This window comes from Phacochoerus africanus, chromosome 3 (genome assembly GCF_016906955.1).
Source record: "Phacochoerus africanus isolate WHEZ1 chromosome 3, ROS_Pafr_v1, whole genome shotgun sequence".
NCBI lineage: Eukaryota > Metazoa > Chordata > Mammalia > Artiodactyla > Suidae > Phacochoerus > Phacochoerus africanus.
Window position 1 is genome coordinate 171495240 of NC_062546.1, and position 18347 is coordinate 171513586.

The 18347-nt window shown below is 40.0% G+C and overlaps 1 protein-coding gene across 1 annotated transcript in view; it reads left to right on the plus strand.

The window, feature by feature from the left end:
- The first annotated feature begins 501 nt into the window (after positions 1–501).
- BMPR2 (bone morphogenetic protein receptor type 2) overlaps positions 502–18347 on the plus strand; it is a 161413-nt gene continuing 143567 nt past the window's right edge. Inside the window, exon 1 of the mRNA XM_047773262.1 lies at positions 502–745. Coding sequence (XP_047629218.1) covers positions 670–745 — 76 coding nt within the window. The 5' untranslated portion in view covers positions 502–669. The remainder of the gene's footprint in view (positions 746–18347) is intronic.

Below are 18347 nucleotides of genomic sequence, written 5' to 3' on the forward strand. Positions count from 1 at the left end.
CCTGCCAGACCCTCGCAGGATTGTTCCGCGAAGACGTGAAAGCGGTGGGTTTGTCCATGGAGGCAGGCACCTTTTTCGATCCAGTCGAGGAAGAGGATTTGCTGTGCTCGAAATCGGAGTAAAGGAAGCACCGAAGCGAAACTTAAAAGGAATCTTGCCCTCCCGGAGCCACGGGCGATGCGCCTCCGGCCATCGGGCGCCGCCGCCCGCCCGGCTTTGCCCTTCCCGGCAGTCGGGAACTTGTTCTGATCCTTGGCGTCCCCATCGAATCCCGGCTCCCCACCCCTCGCCACTCTGGATATGTTTTCTCCCAGACCTGGATATTTTTTTGATATCGTGAAACTACGAGGGAAATAACTGCGGGGCTTTCTTCTTGTCTCCCTGCTTCTCCCCATGGACATGCCTTCAGTTTGGGGGGCCGAGGCACCCCCTCCTAGGCGAGCGAACTCCCCGAGCCGCGAGGGAGAGAAATGAAGGGAATTTCTGCTGCGGAATGAAAGCTCTGCAGCTCGGTCCTCTCATCTGCCATTTGTCCTTTCAAACTGCATTGTTTTTCGGGCTGGATAAGTCCGACGAGAGCGAGGACTAGCTTCTCGGCCGTCTTTCTCCGCCCGTGTTCACTTTCCATATTTATTTTCTCTGCTCTTCTGCTTCTCGACTGGCCCAGGGATGACTTCGTCGCTGCGGTGGCCCCGGCGGGTGCCCTCGCTGCTGTGGACCGTCCTGCTGGTCAGCGCTGCGGCCGGTGAGTAGCCCCGGGTGGCACGACCCGGCCACTTCCCCTGCGGGTGGCGGGGGAGGGAGCCTGCAGAGGCCGAGGCCTGCACCGGCCCTTCGCTACGCTTCCCCCGATCGCCTGGTACCTGCGCGCCTTTCCAGTCCTTCCAGGGAACTACCCTTCCATGTTGTCGTGTAGTTTCGAATCCCCACTCCTCGTATTCCCCACCTCCACACCTCCCACCCGCGGGGGGGAAAAAAGACACATTGGGTGTGGTATCTTGACATTTTTAGCTGTGAGGTAATGCCAGGATTAAAAATAATATTTTAATCACCAGTGGACAAGTGTCTATTATGAGATCTTTGGAAACAGAACTGTAGGTTTGTTTTTTTTTTAATATAAAGAAGAGGATTTGACTTACAGTAAAAACATTAAACTATGGAGCATACACTTGAACCTTATTTTTAGATTTAGATCGCTCTCTGGGAATCCATGTTACTTTCATTATTCCAAAACGTTCCCGAATAAATTGAATAAATGTTGAGGAACCCAGAACTGTGAAATTCTTAATACATTGTGCAATACTGTTAGTTGTTATTATCATTGGTATTATTTTATTTTGAAGTGTATAAGTAATTATGTTTTCATCTTTTCAATCTTGGACTCTTGTATTTTATCTGCTTTTAGAATTACTGTTGGGTTTAGAAGTATTTTCAGTAACTTTTCTTTTAGTCATCTGGCATCTGTTGGTTTTCCTGTCATTGACCTCACGTCAGACTTCTAGGAGATCTGAGTCCTGAAAGTTCTTTTGACATTTTACTGAAGCTTAAAGGGAAATGGTAGTCATCCTTTCCTTAGGATATTTTGTTTTTAATTCTCAAACGCCTTAGTGTAAATCTCATGTTACGTTTGCAGTTAATTTTTCAAGCAGTCTTTTGGTGATTTGCTTTCAGAAATTTTGGGGAGTGATACATAAAATTTTTAAATTTGGTTTAGGATGGCCAAATAGATTATATATTTTAAAATGAATGACGAAAAAAATGGGTGAGGGACAACATAACACCTTTCCAATTACTTTTTCTTAAGTGTAATTTTCACATTAATTTCTCACTGCTATGTTAGATGTGGAGATTGCTTGCTTATTTCCATTTAAAAAGTCTGCATTGGGAAAACACTGAAAGATAAATTGAACACTCCTTTTGTGTTTTTAATATTGTTGATTAGTGGCTATTATGTTTGTTATAGTTGTGTTAAAATAATTTGAATTTCTGAATTGAATGTATTTTGATGCTGATGTTATAATATTTTTAACTGTCACAATTCCTTTTGGGGTAAAAAAGAATGATTTTTCTCTAGATTATTTTGCGTTAGTTATTTAAATTCTCTAGTTGTAAGCCATGTGGTTCCTGTGAAATATGAAGAGAGTAAAAGGCCTTAAGCTTAAGCAGTCATTCTAAGACCAGAAGTCTCAGAGCATAGACTTTTTAGTGTTCTTTGTTATTAACCTTTGTAGAACATAGATTCTTATTTTTAGTTGACAAGCTTATCTGAACTGATAAAAGTGGGAGAAAGTACAATCGACTTAAAAATAAACTTCATTTTATTTGGTAAATTAAGTATCAGAATGATGGCCCCTAAAAGGGATGGATTAAAGTAATCACTGCTTAAAAGTGATTTTAGTTGTCTTCTTTCTTTAGTAGCACCAAATGCCAAAATTTGTGAAGCTGGATTTCAGAGCTATAACAACAATAATAGTAGTAATAATAGTATTTGTTTAACGTTTGCTATGGGCCAGCAACTGTTCTAACAGTCTTACGTGTGTTTTCTCATTTGATCCTCATGACGATTCTTTAGGTTCAGTTATGCTCCTTTTATAGAGAGATCAAAGTACAGAAAATTTAAATAACTCAGCACTCTGTCAGTAACTGGGGAGCCGGAATTGCAGTCTGCACCTTTTCCTAGGACATTAATGATGGCAACAACTTCTTATTCTAACTGGGAACATGAAATAAGAGTTAGATAAGCCTTTGAAAAGAAGCATAAACATTTAACTGGATCTTGGTACAGCACTGGTTATGCAGATATCATGGTTCTAAAACATGCAAAACTTTGCCTAATGTTGAAGTGTTTAGTACGTTTTCATTAAGCGTAAGGTGGCTAGAGAGGGCCTGTGTGGATTTGGGATATATAGATGCAGTGATATAACTAGACAGGTGCAAATGGTGCAGCTGAACAGGAAAATAATACTAGAAGACTGACTGTTATTACATCTCTTTATAGGGTCATGGTTAAATCCTCTATTTCTTTTGAGTCACTTTCCCCCACTTACTCATTCTAGTTTTTAGATTCCTTAATTCTAAGAACAGTTGGTATGCAAAAATTAGAATTTATAAAAAATACATACTTCTTTGATATATAAGTGAATTCTTACTTTTACTAAAAGTGTATAATACAATGTAATACTTATTTCAAGGTCAGCTTCTGTTTAAACATTTTTTTTTTAAAAAGTTGCCAAGCTTTTTATTTAGGTTGTAGTGGTTACAGATAAAATAGCTAACCCTATATTCTGCCCCACCATGTGCAGCCCACTGAGCAGACCTAGCTACTCTTTTCCTCCTCTTAAGTTCTTGTTTTCATCCTTCTTGTCCTTCTTGCATCCTTGGTGGCCTGTGAGGTTAGGGAGCCTATGGAATTTCTTCCATTCTTTTTTAAAATTAAAGTATAGTTGATTTACAGTATTGTGCCTCATTATTGGGATCTATTAATGGAAAGTTCTCTAGGATACTGAAGGAATTCAGGGTCTTAACATCATATCATTGTCATTTCTCCTTGGCTGTTGGAACTGGCACCGATGTCAGCTGATTCTGCCTAGTCAGTATCGGCTGATTCTTTCTACATTTGACTAGATTTCAGTTTTACATACATCTGTTCAGGAACACATACATTATCTAAGGCAAGATTTACCTAGTTAGTGTTCTTGAGCAGTTGAATATTGTTGAAGAACTAGAAACTTAGGATTTTTTTTTTTAAAGTGTATCTCAAGATGTGGGCACTGTGGGATCACCTATCGTTCTTTTTTTAAAAATTGATTCTTTTTAATTTATTTTTATCTTTTTTGGCCGCCCCTCGGCATATGGAGTTCCCAGGGCGGGGATCAGATCCAAGTAGCAGTTGCAACCTAAGCCCCAACTGTGGCAATGCCGGATGGGATCCTTAACCCACTGTGCCTGACTGGGGATTGAACCTGCATCCACGTGCTCCCAAGATGCTGCTGATCCTGTTTCGCTATAGGGGGAACTCCTGTGGTTCTTGATTAAATGCATATTTCTGGTCCAACAGTCTGCATGTACTGAATGGATTTCTTTGGGACCTATCTATATATTTTTTTAAAAAACTTGAAACCCAGAAGATTCTCACTCAAGTTTGAGAACACCTGCTTTGTATAATCAGTCTCGGTTGTTTGGATTTTTTTTTTTTTTTTTCCCTTTTTAGGGCCACACCTGTGGCATATGAAGGTTCCCAGGCTAAGGGTTGAATTGGAGCTACCACAGCTGCAACACAGGATCCAAGCTGTGTCTGCAAGGTACACCACAGCTTGTGGAAATCCCTGATCTTTAACCCACTGAGTGAGGTCATGGATCAAACCCTCAACCTCATGGTTACTAGTTGGATTTGTTTCTGCTGAGCTACAATGGATTCCTTTTATCTTTTTTTTTTTTTAATTTTATTGAAGTGTAATTTTTTTTTTGCTTTTTTTTTTAATGGCCACAACCATGGAAATTCCCAGGCTAGGGGTCCATTTGGAAAATTGGAGCTGCAGCAAAACTGGATCCTTTAATCCACTGAGTGAGCCAAGGGATTGAACCCATATCCTCATGGATATAAGTCAGGTTCTTAACCCACCGAGCCATGATGGGAACTCCTGGATTTTTAAAATATTGTGATTCAGTCAGTTTTTGCTGCATAACTGTCAACCACAAGAGTCATAGTGGCATACAGCGGTAAGCATTTATTTTGCTTTACTTGTCTTATTTGGGTGCCCAGTCTGGAGGGAAGGTTAACATCTCTTGGGGGGAAGTTTATCTCATGGCATTGACAAAAGTTCAAGAGGACAAGCCCAGTCCCACCAATTTCCAGACTCTGCTCATTCATCTGACATCTTGTTGGCCTAACCTAAAGATAAGGGGTAGCAAAGTATACTTTGCCTGTATTGAAGCTTTAGTTAATATATGGATGTATAGTACTATTATCAGGGAATGTATTAGGACCTTCAATCTACCACATATGATCAGGAAGATATAGTCTAGGAGAGAAGCTTCCCTTTCCTCTTGAACAAGAGAAAACTCTTAATTAGTTCTTTGCCTAACAATTATACCAATTTAAGTCTTCACAAAAGCTATCCTAGCATATGGGTTGCTGTGATGGTGGTATTGATCTTCGTGTGTGTGTGTGTGTGTGTGTGTGTGTGTGTGTGAAATGGGGGGGATGTTTATTCCAGCTTTCCTTCATTAAAGGCCAACTTTTTTTTTTTTTGGCCTTTTTGTCTTTTTAGGGCTGTACCCACAGCATATGGAGGTTTCCAGTCGAGGGGTCAGATTGGAGCTGTAGCTGCCAGCCTACACCATAGCCACAGCAATCTGGGATCTAAGCCTTGTCTGCGACCTACACCACAGCTCATGGCAACGCTGGATCCTTAACCCACTGAGCGGGACAGGGATTGAACTTGCATATGAGTCGGATTTGTTAACCGCTGAGCCACTGACAGGGACTCCAAAGGCCAACTTTTTTTAACAGTGAAAGAGAATAAATTGAATATTTATCTGTGATGGATAAATTATAAATATAAAAGGTACAGAGGGGAGTTCCCGTCATGGCTCAGTGGTAGCGAACCCAACTGGTATCTATGAGAATGAAAGTTCTATCCCTGGCTTCAATCAGTGGGTTAAGGATCTGGCGTTGTGGAGAGCGATGGTGTAGGTTGCAGATGCAGCTGAGATCTCAAGTTGTTGTGGCTGTGGTATAGGTTGGCTGTGGTCAGGTCAGCAGCTGAAGCTCTGATTCAGCCCCAACCCCTAGCCTGGGAACTTCCATATGCCTTGGGTGAAACCCTAAAAAAGACAAAAAAAAAAAAAAAGGTACAGAGTGAAGTCAGTCTAAATCAGTTAATTTCTTAACTGGCTATACTTTTTTTTTTTTTCCTTTTTGCTGTTTCTTGGGCCACTCCTGTGGCATATGAAGGTTCCCAGGCTAGGGGTCTAATTGGAGCTGTAGCCGCAGGCCTTCACCACAGCCACAGCAACTTGGGATTCGAGCTATGTCTTCGACCTACACTACAGCTCACAGCAATGCCAGATCCTTAACCCGCTGAGCGAGGCCAGGGATCGAACCCGAAACCTCATGGTTGGATTCATTAACCACTGAGCCACGATGGGAACTCGTATACCATTTTTTTTTAAACTGAAGTATAGTTGATTTACAATGTTGTTTTAGTTTTTGGTATTCTTTTTCATATTGTTTTTCATTATGGTTTATTACAAAATATTGTATATAGTTCCCTGTGCTATACAGTAGAAGCTTGTTGTTTATTTTACATACAGTAGTAAATATTTGCTGATTCCTAATTTATCCCTCTCCCACCTCCTTTCCCCTTTGGTCTCTGAGTCTGTTTCTGTTCTGTAAATAAGTTCATTTGTTTTCTAATTTTTTTTTCCCTTGGCCATGTTTTGTTGAAATTCCCAAGCCAAGTATTGAACTTGTGTCACAGCAGTGACCAAGCCAGATCCTTAACCTGTTGATCCACATGGAAACTCCTGTATTCTATTTTAAATTCTGCATACAAGTGATATCATGTGATATTTGTCTTTCTCTGACTTATTTCACTTAGTATGATAATCTCTGGGTCCATTCACATTGCTCAGATGGCATTATTTCATTCTTTTTTATGCCTGAATAATATTCCATTGTATATATACTACATTTTCTTTATCCATACATCTTTGGATGGACATTTAGGTTGCTTCTTATCTTAGCTACTGTAAATAGTGTTGCTGTGAACATTGGGGTATATGTATCTTTTTGAATTAGAGTTTTCTCCATGTATATGCCCAGGAGTAGGATTGCTGGGTCATATGGCAACTCTCTTTTTAGTTTTTTTCATGAATCTCCATGCTGTTTTCTATAGTGGTTGTACCAATTTACATTCCCACCAAAAGGAGGGTTCCCTTTTCTCCACACCTTCTCCAGCATTAATTATTTCTAGACTTTTAAAAATTGTTTAATTTTTTAATTTTTTGCTTTTTTTTAGGGTCACACCCATGGCATATGGAGATTCCCAGGCTAGGGGTCCAATCAGAGCTATAGCTGCTAGCCAATGCACAGCCACAGCAACACCAGATCCGAGCCACGTCTGCGACCTACACCACAGCTCATGGTAACGCCAGATCCTTAACCCACTGAGTGAGGCCAGGGATTGAACCTGAAACCTCATGTTCCTAGTTGGATTCGTTTCTGCTGCGCCACGACAAGAACTCCAATTTGTATATATATTTTTTTAAGCTTAAATTTTGTATACATTTATTCAATATAATAATTTAATATATGAGAACTAATAATACATAGATTGAATGATGCAATGGAGTTTATGATGTACAGGAACAGAATTTGTCTCCCTAAAATATGTCTCTCTGGCATATTGTTTTAAGTTTGCTTTTGTTTCTTCTCTTCTGAGAAACAGCAGACCAGGGAATGACTCCATTTCTAAGAGTGTCTCTCTTTTGGTATGCGGATGAGGAAGATGACAAAATCTCTAGAAACACTCATCAGTGGAGAAGGCAAAACCTTAAATCTGTATCACAATCATCCTCAGTTACTGTGGTTTTCTTGGTAACCCCCCATAACTGATTCTCCACATCCTCAACATCCTCTTTTGTCTTTAGGATGGTATTTAATGTGAGGGCTTTGGCCATTTTAGATAGTTACTCATTTTTTTGGAGGGGTCTCATGATTATGTGTTATCAAACTTTTGTTTGATTTTCTTTTTTTTTGTCTTTTTGCCATTTCTTGGGCCGCTCCAGCGGCATATGGAGGTTCCCAGGCTAGGGGTCCAATCGGAGCTGTAGCCGCCAGCCTACACCACAGCCACAGCAACTCGGGATATGAGCCGCCAATCGCGAGTCTGCGACCTACACCACAGCTCACGTCAATGCTGGATCCTTAACCCACTGAGCAAGGGCAGGGACCGAACCCGCAACCTCATGGTTCCTGGTCGGATTCATTAACCACTGCGCCACAACGGGAACTCCTGATTTTCTCCTGTTAACCTGCCTCATGTCAATTTAATTCTTAAACCAGCCAGAAGAACCAAGAAGGTTAGGGGAAAATTTTTTCCTCTCTGTGATAAACAGTTCATTCAAGATGGCTGTCAATTTGGAGACTTTTTTTTTGGGTCTTTTTGCCTTTTCTAGGGCTGAACTCATGGCATATGGAGGTTCCCAGGCTAGGGGTCTAATTGGAGATATAGCTGCCAAGCCTACCCCAGAGCCACAGCAATGCCATATCCCGAGCCCTGTCTGCAACCTACACCACAGCTCACGTCAATGCTGGATCCTTAACCCACTGAGCAAGGCCAGGGATCAAACCCGCAACCTCATGGTTCTTAGTCGGATTCATTAACCACCTGAGCCACAACGGGAACTCCAATTTGTAGACTTTTTGATGATGGCCATTTTGACTGGTATGAGGTGATACTTCATTGTGGTTTTGATTTACATTTCTTTAATGATTTTTCTTTAGCAAAATTGATTCATCTTTTCATGTGCCAATTGGCCATCTTTGGAGAAATGTCTGTTTAGGTCTTCTGTCCATTTTTTAGTAGGTTTTTTTGTTACTGAGTTGTGTGAGCTGTTTTATGTATATCTGTTTTTTTTTTTCCCACGCCCTTGGCATGAAGAGGTTCCCATGCCAGAGATCAGACTTGCACCGCCGCAGTAACAATGCTGAATCCTTAACCCACTGAATCACCAGAGAATTTATGTGTGCACATACACATGAATATGAATTCATATATATATGAATATATATTGCATATATATGTATATTATTTATTTATTTTGCCTTTTTTTGGGGGGGGGGCACACACATGGCATATGGAAGTTCCCAGGTTAGGAGTCGAATCCGAGCTGCAGCTGCTGGCCTACACCAAAGCCACAGCAACACCAGATCTGAGCTGAGTCTGCAACCTACATGACAGCTCATGGCAATGCCTAATCCTTAACCCACTGAGCAAGGTCAGGAAGTGAACCTTCATCCTTGTGGATCCTAGTCAGGTTCTTTACCACTGAGCCATGACAGGCACTCTTACATATTTAAAATTTTTTTTATTGAATATAGTTGATTTACAATGTTGTGTTCATTTCTACTGTACAGCAAAGTGACTCGGTTATACACATATGTACATTCTTTTTTATATTCTTTTCCATTATGGTGTATCTTATGATATTGACTATAGTTCACTATGTTGTACAGTAGGACTTCATTGCTTATTTATGCTGTGCAGTAGAAAGTGAACAGAACACTGTAAACCAGCTATAATGGAAAAAAATAAAAATCATTAAAAAAGGTAAAGAGCACAGAAAAAAAAAAGTGAAAAAAAAGTTCTATATGTGATAGTTTGCATCTACTAACCCGAAACTCCCCTCCATCCCTCCTGTATCCTCCTCCCTTGCAGCAACCACAAGTTTGTTATCTATGTCTGTGAGTCTGTTTCTTTTTCATAGATAGATTCATTTGTGCCATATTTTACATTCCACTTATAAGTGATATATGGTATTTGTCTTTTTCTTTCTGACTTACTTCACTTAGTATCATAATCTCTAGTTGCATCCATGTTGCTGCATATGGCATTATTTCATTCTGTTTAATAGCTGAGTAGTATTCCATTGTATCTACAAACCACATCTGTATCTGTTCATTTGTTGATAGACATTGAAGTTGTTTCCATGTCTTGCTATTGCAAATAGTGCTGCTGTGAACATGGGGGTACATGTATCTTTTTGAGTTATAGTTTTGTCTGGATATATTCCCAGGAGTGGGATTGTTTGTATAATTTGGAAATTAAGCCCTTATCTGTTACATCATTTGCAAATGTTTTTTCCATTCTGTCAGTTTTCTCTTTGTTTTGTATATGGTTTCCTTTGCTGCGCAAAAGCTTGTTAAATTTGATTAGGTTCCATTTGTTTATTTTTAAATTTTATTTTATTTTTTTTTTTGCCTTTTCTAGGGCCACTCCTGTGGCATATGGAGGTTCCCAGGCTAGGGGTCTAATTGGAGCTGTAGCCACTGGCCTACACCACAGCCACAGCAATGCGGGATCCAAGCTGCATCTGCAACCTACACCACAGCTCACAGCAACACCAGATCCTTAATCCACTGAGCAAGACCAGGGATCAAACCCACAACCTCATCGTTCCTAGTCGGATTCGTTAACCACTGAGCCACAGTGGGAACTCCCCATTTGCTTAGTTTTGCTTGTATTTGTATTGCCTTGGGAGACTGACCTAAGAAAATATTGGTGCAATTTATGTCAGAGAATGTTTTGCTTTTGTTCCTCTTTTAGGAGTTTTCTAGTGTCATGTCTTATTATATAAGGCATTTTTTTTTTTTTTTTTTTTTTGTACCTTGTGGGAGAGTGTATGGTGCAGTCCAGCTTTCCCAACACCACTTGGTGAAGAGACTGTCTTTTCTCCATAATATATTCTTGGCTCCTTTGTCGAAGATTAATTGATAGTATGTGTGTGGGTTTTTTTTTTCTGGGCTCTCTGTTCTGTTCCCTTGATTCATATGTCTGTTTTTGTGCCAATACCATGCTGTTTTGATTACTGTAGCTTTGTAGTATTATCTGAGGTCTGAGACGGTTATGCCTCCAGCTTTGTTCTCTTTCCTCAGGATGCTTTGGCAGTTCTGGATCTTTTATGGTTTCATATAAATTTTAGAATAATTTGTTCTAGTTCTATGAAAAATTTCACAGGTAATTTGATAGGGATTGCATTTTGGTTGTGCCCATAGCACTTATTTTGGCACTTACTAATATATTGCCTTGCCATTGGTTATCACTTTTGTGTATTTGCCTTGTCTTCCTAACTGGTAATTGCTTCTAGAGGACAAGGTTTATATCTTAATTTTTTTTTTTTTTTGCTTTGTTAGGACCATACCTGGGGCACATGGAGGTTCCCAGGCTAGGGGTCAAATCACAGCTACAGCTGCTGGCCTACACCACAGCCAGAATCCAAGCTGAGTCTGCAGCCTACACCATGGCTCATGGCAACACTAGATCCTTAACTCAGTGAGGCCAGGGATTGAACCTGCAACCTCATGGTTACTAGTCGGATTCGTTTCCGCTATGCCACAATGGGAACTCCTATCTTAAATTGTTTTGTAATCTACCATATTGCTATGCATATAGAAGAGTTTAAGAGTTACGAAATGAATGAATAAGGAAAAGGAATTGGAGCTGGGAAATATTCTAAGATTACTCAATACATCAAATAATGAATTAGTAATTTATGCTTTCTTTGTCCCAGTTCTTTCAACTGTAAAGTTGTTTAAGTGGTATAGTGGGAAGACTGCTAGAGTTAATGAGACCTGTGAGATTCTGGGCAGATAGATTAATTTAACATAGTTTTCTCAGTTGTAGTATGGGATTGGAATAGATTATGTTTGGAATGCAGATTCCTGGACACCACCCCAGACCCACTTAATGTGAATAGCTGGACATTGAGTTTGGAAACCTGAATTTTATTTTATTTATTTTATTTATTTATTTTTTTGGTCTTTTTGCTATTTCTTGGGCCGCTCCCGTGGCATATGGAGGTTCCCAGGCTAGGGGTTGAATCAGAGCTGTAGCCACCGGCCTATGCCAGAGCCACAGCAACGCGGGATCCGAGCCGCGTCTGCAACCTACACCACAGCTCACGGCAACGCCGGATCGTCAACCCACTGAGCAAGGGCAGGGATCGAACCTGCGACCTCATGGTTCCTAGTTGGATTCGTTAACCACTGCGCCACGACGGGAACTCTGGAAACCTGAATTTTAAACAAATATTTCCTCAGGTAAATTTTACGTACCTTAAAGTTTGAGAACTGCTGGATCTAAGATTCCTTCTAATTCTCAGATTTTATTCTATTTAAAAATTTTTTTTAAAACATTTTGTGTCAATTATAATCTATTCTGGATTTTCTGTTCAGTCAACATTGATACCATCTTATTGATGGTATCAATTGTTCAGTCAACATTGATACCATCAAGTATCAATACTTATTTTATGCTGTAAGTAACTACCTAAAACCTTTTTCTTAAACTTTGCATCATTTTTTTTCCTTGCCTATTCTTGGCTTTAATGATAATAGGTTATTTAATGACAAGGGTTTTGCTCACCCTTGTATTGTTTATTTAGCTTGTAGTTTTATTTTGACCACTGTATTTTACTTTTCCTTCTGCCAAAAAGAAAAATTACTTGTTCATAGAAAGAAGTGGCTTTCTTTTAGTAAATTTGAATGAGAACTGTTGATAAAGTATAGGGAAAAGAGTTACTGCTAAACTAAATTAGACTATATAACATTGATTTGGTTCAGGTACAAATTAATATTCCACAGAGGGAGTTCCCTTCGTGGCGCAGTGGTTAACGAATCCGACTAGGAACCATGAGGTTGCGGGTTCGGTCCCTGCCCTTGCTCAGTGGGTTGACGATCCGGCGTTGCCGTGAGCTGTGGTGTAGGTCGCAGACGCGGCTCGGATCCTGCGTTGCTGTGGCTCTGGCATAGGCCGGTGGGTACAGCTCTGATTCAACCCCTAGCCTGGGAACCTCCATATGCCACGGGAGCAGCCCTAGAAATGGCAAAAAAATATATATATATATATATTCCACAGAGACTTCCAGATGGATTAATTGCATTTAATTGCATTTCTTTCTACCCAAGAAGAATTGTATTCTTTTTTTTTAGAACCACACCTGTGGTATATGGAAGTTCCCAGGCAAAGGGTTGAATAGGAGCTGTAGCTGGGGCCTAAACCATAGCCATGGCAAGACTTGGATCCAAGCTGCACTGTGACCTCTGCCACAGTTTACAGCAGTGCCGTATCTGTAACCCACTGAACAAGGCCAGGGATTGAACCTGTGTCCTTATAGAGACACTGTTGGGTCCTTAATCTGCTGGAAAAAAATTAAATATGAGTGCTATGATATCTAGGAATCCGTGAATATTGACCAACTTGCATAGCACTCACACATGTTTGAGAGACTTTTATATTACCAAACTACTTCCCCCTTCTAGTTAAATGATCTAGTCTTTGAATTCTTTCCAGAAACATTGAAGATAATTTTGGTAGAATTTTGAATGCAGTAGATTTAATTTGTTATTGTGATTTTAAACTTTTTTTTTTTTTTTTGGTCTGTGAGATGGATATGACAGCTCAGATTACAATAATACATATATATATTTATGTATAGTCTATGTGAGGTTAGAAATAAGCCTGTAAATAAATGACATGAACATTTTGGAATACATTGCCTTATCAGAAATATTAAACATATTACTGCTTGCTCTTAATTACACTTAAAACAATAATTGTTTGACTGGAAGTGTTTTGTTTTAGATCCAGTTTCTATTGTAGTATGCTCCCAGGGGAGCTGCTGGATGGGTATAAGAGCATTAACAGGACAGATAACTTATGTCCTGTTAACAAACATTTATTAGTGTGCTTCCTTTGTGCGAGGTTCTTTTCTAAATGTTGGTGGATTTGCAGAAAAATAAGAAAGGCTGCCTCTCCTCCCGCAACAGTCTCATGTCTTGTGATATCTTAGCCTATATCACTTTATGAAAGGGAATTAGATCTCGTGCAGTTTAAAGCAAGGGTAAGTATTTTGCAAACCCGTAGTAATGTTTTCGTTCTTCTCTCTGCTTGTCTTTTAGGATGAGAAATTCCTGTAGGTATTCTACAGCACAGGAAAAGATCCTTTCTTCCTGTGTATCTTCCACCTGATCTCCACACTCCTTTTATATGTATCTTCTCTGCCAGCCTTCTTGAGAGAGTAGTGAATACTTCTTGATTTCCATATCTTCTTATTGACCCCTTCTCCCACAGTGCATGTTAGGTTAGCAGTGACTTACTAGTTGCCACATCCAGTTACTTTTCAATCTTGTTCTCTTTTCTACTGAAAATGGCAGTTTTGATTACTCTTTGCTTGCACCTCTCCTTGTCTGGCTTTAGTGACTTTGCATTTCCTTGGTCTGTATCTTCCTTATCTTCACTTTTCTGAATGTGTGTGTTGTTTTTAAACTCCCTTAGATTTTCTTGAGTATACTTTTTTTCCGTCTTATTACTATTCCTTTCTCTTATGGATTATTTTTCTCTTATTACTACTCTTCTTCTAGGCTTTAATTATCCCTGAAAGCAGAATTGGAAACTGGAAAGATTTGAATTCCTTCTTAGTGGTACTGTTGACCATTTACTTTGGGCATATCACTTCTTTTGCTCTCAGTAGGATTACTTGTAAAGAAGTTCCTTGTGCTATACAGCAGGATCTCATTGCTTAATATAGCCCAAATGTAATAGTTTGCATCTACTAACCCTAAAGAATAAACTTTAAATAATAGGTTTAAGTAAGAAGGTTAGACTTCCCTACAATCTTGTCTTTCATTTTAATTTTAAAATAATTCCAAGGTCAGCTTCAGCTGGGCTTTCAACCCAGTTATCATACATGCTAAATCAGTGATAGCTAATTAATGCCATTTTAACTTTAGGTAAGTAAATTGTTTTGTTTTGTGTTTTGGCTGTGCCCTTGGCATGCGGACGTTCCCAGGCCAGGGATTGGACCCTTGCCACAGTAGTGACATTGCCAGATCCTAACCTTCTGAGCCACCAGGAAACTCCAGTAAATTGTTTTTAATAGCTTATTGGATATAATTCCCATACCGTACAGTTCACCCCCTTTTTTTTTCTTTTTTTGGTCTTTTTAGGGCTGCACCCTTGACATATGGAAATTCCCAGGCTAGGGCTCAAATCAGAGCTGGATTCCACAGGAACCCAGGATCCGAGCCTCATCTGTGACGTATACCACAGCTCACAGCAATGCTGGATCTTTAACCAGCCCTGAGGGAGGCTCGGGATTGAACCCGAGTTCTCATGGATACTAGTTCGGTTTGTTACTGCTGAGCCATGATGGGAACTCCAGTTCACCCATTTAAAGTGCTCAGTTCAGGGAGTTCTGTCATGTTGCAGCGGAAACGAATCCGACTAGGGACCATGAGGTTGCAGGTTCGATTCCCGGCCTCGCTCAGTAGGTTAAGGATCTGACGTTGCTGTGAGCTGTGGGGTAGGTCACAGATGTGGCTCAGATCTGATGTGGCTATGGCGCACACTGGCAGCTGTAGGTAGTTCCAATTGGACTCCAGCCTGGGAACCTCCATATGCTGCCAGTGCAGCCCTAAAAAGCAAAAAAGAAAAGATACTGTGGTAAAACATACATAGTAAAGTTTGACACTTCTTCCATTTTCAAGAGTACAATTTAGTGGTAGTAATTACATTCACAGTGTGGTACAACCATCACTAAAATATTTTTATTACCCCAAACAGAAACTCTGTAACCATTGGGCAGTAATTCCCAATTCACTCCTCCCAGCCCCTGGTAGGCAACGTCTCTAATCTACCTTCTGTCTCTGTGATTTTTGCCTACTCTGGATATTTCACATAAGTGGAATCATAGAGTATTTGTCCTTTTGTTAGTGGCTCATTTTGCTTAGCATAATGTTTTCATGGTTTATGCATGTTTTTCATTGCGTCAGAATTTCATTGCTTTTTAAGACTGAGTAATATTCCATTGAATCTGAGCCTTAGCTGTAGCAATGCCAGATCCTTTAAGCCACTGTGCCAGGCTGGGGATTGATCCTACACCTCACAGTGACCTGAACCACTACAGTTGGATTCTTAACCCAATGAGCCACAGCAGGAACTCCCCTTAGTCCTTTTTTAAAGAAAAAACTTATTTTTATTGAGGTTTAGTTGATATATAATATTGTGTAAGCTTAAGGTGTAGGACATGTTGATTTGATACATTTATATATTGCAGTGTGATTACCACTGTAGCATTAGCTAACATCTCTTATAACATCACATAATTATCTTTTTGCGTGTGTGGTAGGAACAATTAAGACCTAGTCTCTTATCAACTTTGAAGTTTGTGATGCAGTATTGTCTAAAATCACTATGCTGGGCAAAAAGACAAAAAATAAAATAAAATAAAATCACTATGCTGTGCATTGTATTTCTAGGACTTCTTTGTTTACTTGTTGCAAGTTTGTACCCTTAAATATTAACTCCCTATCAGATAAGTGACTTCTAAGTGCTGTGGACTGAATGTGTCCCCCTCAAATTCACATGTTGTAATCAACCCCCAAGGTGATAGTATTAAATGATGGGGCCTTTGGAAGGTCATTAGGTCATGAGAATAGACAAATCATGAATGGGTTTAGCATCCTTATATAAGAGAACCCAGAGGGAAACTTCCCTCCTTAGGCCATGTGAGGTTACCATAGAAAGATGGCCATATAGGAAGTGGGTTCACACCAGTTATTGGATCTGCCACCACCATGATCTTGGACTTCTCAGCCTCCAGAACTGTGAGAAATAAATGTTTGTTATTTGTAACCTACCCAGTGTCTTATATTTTATTATAGTAGCCTGAATGGACTAAGACACCAGATGTTTTTTTTTCTTTTTTTTGTCTTTTTAGGGCTGCACCCCGGGCATACATAGGTTCCCAGGCTAGGGATCTAATCGGAGCTGTAGCTGCTGGCCTACGCCAGAGCCACAGCAACGCCAGATCCAAGCTGTGTCTGTGACCTATACCACGGCTCATGGCAATGCAGGATTCTTAACTCACTGAGCGAGGCCATGGATTGAACCCAAAACCTCAGGGTTCCTAGTCACATTCATTTCCCCTGTGCCACGACAGGAACTCCCAAATGTTTTCTCTTATTCCCTAGATTGGGTTTTTTTTTCCATTCTGTTCTTTGATGTGTAAAATTTTTTAATTTTGATGAAATCTAGTTTATGCATTTATTATTGTTGTGCATGCTTTTGGTGTCATCTAAGAATCCATTGCCAATGTAAGAGTTTTATGGTTTCAGATCTTATACTTAGATCATGGATCCATTTTGAGTTAATTTTTTTTTTTTTGGCTGTGCCTGTAGCATGTGGATGTTCCTGGGCCAGGGATGGAACCCACGCCATAGCAGCAACCCAGGCTGATGCAGTGGCAATGCCGGGTCCTTAATCCGTTATGCCACAGTAGAACCCTCTGTTAATTTTTGTATGTAATATGAGGTACGGATCCAACTTCATTCTTCTATATGTGGAAATCTGCTTGTGGCAACTCCATTGCCCCACTAAATGGACTTGATACTGTTGTCAGAAATCATTTGGTATATCTGAAACCTAATATACAGCACAAATGACCCTTTCCACAGAAATGAAAATCATGGACTTGGAGAATAGACTTGTGGTTGCTGAGGGGGACGGGGAGGGAGTGGATGGATTGGGAATTTGGGGTTAATAGATGCAGACTATTGCTTTTGGAATGGATAGGCAATGAGATCCTGCTGTATAGCACTGGGAACTATGTCTAGTCACTTGCGATAGAGCATGATAATGTGAGAAAAAAGAATCTATGCATGTATGTATAACCGGGTCACCATGCTGTACAGTAGAAAATTGGCAGAATACTTTAAATCAGCTATAATGAAAAAAATAAAAATCATTAAACAAAAACAACGAAATACAGTTTTCTGAAAAAAAAAAAAAATCATTTGGCCACAAATATATAGATCTGTTTTTGGACTCTCAGTTCTGTTCCATTCTATATGTTTGTCTTTATGCCAATATCATGCTGTTTTGATTACTGTAACTTTGTAGTGGTTTTAGAATTGGGAAGTGTGGGTTGTCCAACCTTATTCTTTTTTTTTTTTTTTTTTTTGTGCTATTTCTTGGGCTGCTCCCACAGCATATGGAGGTTCCCAGGCTAGGGGTCGAATTGGAGCTGTAGCCACTGGCCTACGCCAGAGCCACAGCAACGCAGGATCCGAGCTGCGTCTGCAACCTACACCACAGCTCACAGCAACTCCGGATCGTTAACCCACTGAGCAAGGGCAGGGACCGAACCCCCAACCTCATGGTTCCTAGTTGGATTCGTTAACCACTGTGCCATGACGGGAACTCCCTTATTCTTTTTTAAAACCAAAATTGTTTTGGCTATTTAGGGCCCTTTGCAGTTCCACATGAATTTAAGAATTTGATTTTCCATTTCTGCCAAAAAAAAAAAAAAAAAGGCTATCAAGTTCTCTTGTGCAGCAGGTTAAGAATCCAGCATTGTCACTGTAGTGGCTTGGTTCTCGATGTGGCACAGGTTTGATCCCTGGCCCAGGAACTTCCACATGCCTTGGGTGGGTGTGGCCAAAAATTAAAAAAAAAAAGAAAAAGACTGTTGGAATTTTGATAGTGATTATTTGAATCTACACATTGCTTTGGATAGTATTGACATCTTAATATTAAATTTTTCTATCTATGAACAAAGGAGTC